Source organism: Eutrema salsugineum, unplaced genomic scaffold (assembly GCF_000478725.1).
Source record: "Eutrema salsugineum unplaced genomic scaffold, Eutsalg1_0 scaffold_8, whole genome shotgun sequence".
Lineage (NCBI taxonomy): Eukaryota > Viridiplantae > Streptophyta > Magnoliopsida > Brassicales > Brassicaceae > Eutrema > Eutrema salsugineum.
This window is the reverse complement of record NW_006256414.1, coordinates 10,613,474-10,618,324: the sequence shown is the minus strand read 5'-3', so window position 1 is coordinate 10,618,324 and position 4,851 is coordinate 10,613,474. Positions and strand designations below refer to the sequence as shown.

Sequence of the window (4,851 nt, the reverse complement as noted above, 5' to 3'; positions counted from 1 at the left end):
ATGGCTCTCGAGGGGTTGGTTTTCCAACACAACTATGATGGGAAAGAAGCCTACTCTAACATATACACAGATGATGAACCACCCTTTTATGATCTCCAAGCCTCTCTCAGTTTTTTCGACGACAAAACCGTAAACTACGACTCTACTTTTCTCCATGAAGGTAACAATGGGAATGCTAATACATTCCTTCATAAATCACCACCTCATGAATTTGACACTGATAAAGAGAAAACAACCCCGAGCCATGATATGAGTTCCCAGCAAGACATGGAAATGAATCAGGTAACACGGCGCAGAACAAGGGTGAAGAAAAATAAAGATGACATCAATAATCAACGTATGACTCACATTGCAGTGGAGCGTAACCGGAGAAAACGGATGAATGAGTACCTCTCTGTTCTCCGCTCTCTCATGCCTGATTCATATGTTCAAAGGGTATAACTTGTTAACTTATCTATCTACAAACTACAATCATAATTCTATACTGCATCTATATTTTCTAAAAAAAAACATAGACGAATTAATAGAAATGCCATATTTTTTCCACGTTAAAATCTTTTTTTTTCTTTTTTAACAATTCCATAAACCATTTAATTAAAAAATAGAGTAGTACTAGTAAATGAATTTTTTTTTTTGGTAAAAGGTTATGATTAGTAAATGATCTTGGTTTCAGATTTTTTTTTTATTCACAGAATCGGCAGATAACATTTTCGTTAATATTGTAGTTCATTTATCGTGCCTACGTTTTCATAGTAATATTGGATTTCACGTTTGATTTTAAAATATATCATGCTATTTTATACAAAGACAAGCTGTTCTTAGAAAATCACTCGGGATAAAAGCCATAGTAACGAAAATGCTATAATTTATTTTTGCCCTAATTATCAACCCCATATCTACCATAACCCCCTTTAAAATACAACCAATTTTAATTCTATAAAACAATTTTAGAATTTTAAGAGATTCATCAAATTCTAGTATATTAATACCTAATAAAACAACCATGACTTTAATAGTTACTTTAACCATAATGGCTTTCTTTTCAATATCCCAACATGGTCGCGTATATCATAACTACTAATTAGAATATGCGTTACATAAGTTATATGAATTATTTATTTATTTTTTGGATAAAAGAGGTAGTTTTTTTTTTCATTTTATTAAGAAAAAATTCTTGCAATCATCCTTAGGGGTGAATTCATTCATTCACCCCCTCTCATTTTAGTGAATCTGCCATGTAATATTATTTTTATATAAAAATAGAAAATTAAAATTAAAAGATTGAATACTCAATCAAATCTTTTATAAATATATATATATATATATAAATAAATAAATAATATATAAAGATTAGAATTTAGAGTTTAATTTTTATTTTTATTTTTTCAAGGTTTATAAATTATGATTTAGTGTATAAATATTAGTATTTAGGATTTAAAGGTTAGAGTTTACGGATTAGGGTTTAAAATTCCAAAAATTAAAAATTAATTATGTACAATATATATTTATTAAAAATAAATAAAAATAAAATTTAATATTATATTTGGGTTCATTATTTTCTATTTAGGATTTAATTTTTTTTATTTAAAATTCTGAAAATAAAACAAATAATTATGTAAAAATATATGTTTAATAAAAATAATTTTACAAAAAAATTTAAGATTATGTTTGGGTTCACTATTTACAAATTACGGTATATTTTTTTCCATTAAGAAAAAATATTATGTTTGGGTTCACTATTTTCTATTTAGGATTTATTTTTCTTCATTTACAATTCTAAAAATAAAACAAATAATTATGTAAAGATGTATGTTTATTAAATTTAATTCTGGATAAACTTTCATATTATGCTTGGGTTCACTATTTCCAATTTAGGTTATAGTTTTTCTATTAAAAAAATATTATGTTTGAGTTCACTATTTTCTATTTAAGGTTTAATATTCTTAATTTAAAATTCTAAAAATAAAATAAATTATTATTTAAAAATATATGTTTATTAAAAATAATTTTACATAAATTTTAATATTATGCTTGGGTTCACTATTTCTAAATTAAGGTTTAGTTTTTTCCATTAAAAAAAATATTTAAATATACAATTTTGGTAAATTACTTTAATTGATTTTATTATATGATAGATTCTCATTGGTTAAAATGAGAAGGGATGAATAAATGAATTCACCTGAATAAATGAATTCACCCCTAAGGATGAACCCAAGAATTATTATTTTATTAAAATATGGGAGTTTCAGCTTTCACCCCCTTAATCTCTACGATATCCGGAATCAGACTTAAAATATTCGGATCTAAAGAATAATTATTCTTCCTAAAAGGAGATTAAACCCAGGACATAAGAAAACCAATCCCCATAGTTCCAGTCGGCCACTACCCATTTCACAAAAAAGTTGTCGTAGTGAATTTCTCCTAATTGTAAAATTTACATGCATAGTTCTTTCGCACTTATGAGTTTGATGTTTTTTATTTTCATGGTTTCAGTGTGACCAAGCATCAATTGTAGGAGGTGCAATAAACTTCATCAGAGAACTCGAACACCATCTTCACCTCCAAAACATCAATGCCGAGCCAAACGGAAAACCTTTTTCAGGAAGCAATATCTCATCCGCCACACCTTTCTCCGACACCTTCAAACTTCCCCAGTTCTCAATGGGTTCTTCCTCTGTGGGAAGGAATGTGGCTAACGATTTGGCTGATATCGAAGTAAGCCTCGTCGAGAGCCATGCAAGTCTCAAGATCAGAACAAGAAGGAGACCGAAGGTTCTTCCCAACATTGTCTCTGGTTTACAGAGCTTAGGGTTTATCATTCTACACCTTAATGTCTCCACTGTTTCAGACTTTGTCCTCTTCTGTTTCTCCACTAAGGTATGTGTCTGCCTAAATCACTATTTATTTACCTCTGATTTGATAATGCTACATAATAGAAACAAACTCAAAGCAAAACACACACACAAACACACAACCAAAAAACTAGATTTATATACACAAAAAAACATATCTCTGTGTAATTTAATCGTAAATCAAATGCTAGGCTAGCGCTTAGCCTTAACCTAATTATTTTTATCTTGTCGCCTAACCTAATTATTTTTATCTTGTCGCCGTTGATGACTAATAGATCATTATAATAATATTCGGCTTTTTAAAAATATGTTTAACTATGAAGCTACTTTTTTTTTGGTGCAAAACTATGAAGCTACTTAATCTGTGAATTCTAGACCCGTCTGGCAGAGACAGATAGACTTAGTCACTTAGATATACCACTCATCACATGCAATTTACATTTTGTTAATTTCCGATTAATGATGTCGTCACCTAAAGATGTTAGTAATGCTGTCTTGTTTTACCAAAACATTATATAGCACATTTGTTTATGCCGTACGTTTATAAAATGTAATTCTATAATCTTCAATTTAAATGTTTAAAATATTTACTATTGTTTCATGTTTTGGCAACAGTATATATAGATGGTTGAGCCAAAATCTCACTCATCAACTTTACCATATGTTTTAAAGTGTTTTATGATATATTTTTGTTAAAATATTATTAGCTTAAATGTTTAAATGTTACACCATGCTATCATTACGTATTAAATTATATTTTTATCTTCCCATTAATACCATTGATCTACAAAATGATTTCTCTACTATTATGTTTGCATCAGTTAATTTATAACGTGTATACTGTATTTTATACTTTTGAGAAAAGGGTTAACGCAATGTACTTTATTTATAATAGGAATAAGAGTATAAGATAGAAACAAGTGGTTTTTGTTTGTTGGTCTAGATCAGTGATCGACTCTTCTCAAACGCGGAATTATTAAACTAATGCTGGTCACGTAGGGTGTAAGACCATCTAATACCAATGGTAATTTTACGTCGATGGTTTTTTTAAGAACCTTTAATGGATTCTAGCATTGGACCTTAAAAATTAATAGTTTCTTAGCAAGAATTTTTAACTCAATATTAATAATAAAAAATTGCCTAAGAAACCTATATAGGTATTAGCGATAATGATGCTCTAATTGGGCGGGCGTGATCAGAAAATTAGTTGGATGTCTTAGGGCCTTGGATACCTCGAATGCTAATAAAAAAAAAACAAAAACTTAGAAAAGAATTAATCAAAGAAGATGAAGGCAACTTTTTTTTATTAAAAAAGTACTATATTTTGAATCGTTATAAAAATGAAAAGTAAACCCAAAATGAGCACAAAATGAATTTAAACTCTTTATCAAACGAAAAGTTTGTGGTGTTTTTTTTTTTTTTTGAATTTAAGATATTGTGGTAATTTGAGAAAGTAAACATGAAAAATGTTAGTAAAAAAATTCAAAAAGTATCAATAGTTACTTTCATTTTTTTCTCGTTGTTGATATGGGTTACTTCTACTTTTCTCTTATTTTTGTAACATTGTTAAAAATAACAATGCAGATGGAAGATTATTGTAAGCGTACCTCTGTCGCTGATATTGCTACCTCAGTGTATGAAATGCTGATGATTCATCAAGAGAATCATGATGATGTTCAACAGTAACCCTAAACTAGATCGATATGCAAAGTGAATCCTAGTAATGAGTACCCGGTTTGGGATCTTTTGATACGAGTTTTATATCATGGAAACTATCTGCTTTGTCTGTCGCTTTATTTATAATATTTCGTAACATACATAGATGATTCTGTCTACTGCACTTTTCAAACCTTAGTGAAGATATGGACGGTCCATTTGTTGGTTGATGCTGTTGACAAAAAGTAAATGGTAACAGCTGGAGATTAATGGTGGTTGAATTTGGCTAGTATTCGTAGAGAACAATAATTATTTAAATATATATATATATATATATATATAT

General features: G+C 28.6%; 1 protein-coding gene across 1 annotated transcript; it reads left to right on the top strand.

The window, feature by feature from the left end:
- Nucleotides 1–4,538, top strand: LOC18009693 (transcription factor bHLH96). The gene is made up of 3 exons (XM_006392423.1): nt 1–435; nt 2,494–2,877; nt 4,437–4,538. Exons 1-3 carry the CDS (start codon nt 1–3, stop codon nt 4,536–4,538), a joined length of 921 nt encoding a protein of 306 aa, XP_006392485.1.
- Nucleotides 4,539–4,851: the final 313 nt, after the last annotated feature.

Coding starts and splice junctions, on each gene's coding strand:
- LOC18009693 (XM_006392423.1), top strand. CDS start 1: ATGGCTCTCGAGGGGTTGGTTTTCCAACACAACTATGATGGGAAAGAA. Junction 436..2,493: donor CTGATTCATATGTTCAAAGG/GTATAACTTGTT, acceptor TCATGGTTTCAG/TGTGACCAAGCATCAATTGT. Junction 2,878..4,436: donor TCTTCTGTTTCTCCACTAAG/GTATGTGTCTGC, acceptor ATAACAATGCAG/ATGGAAGATTATTGTAAGCG.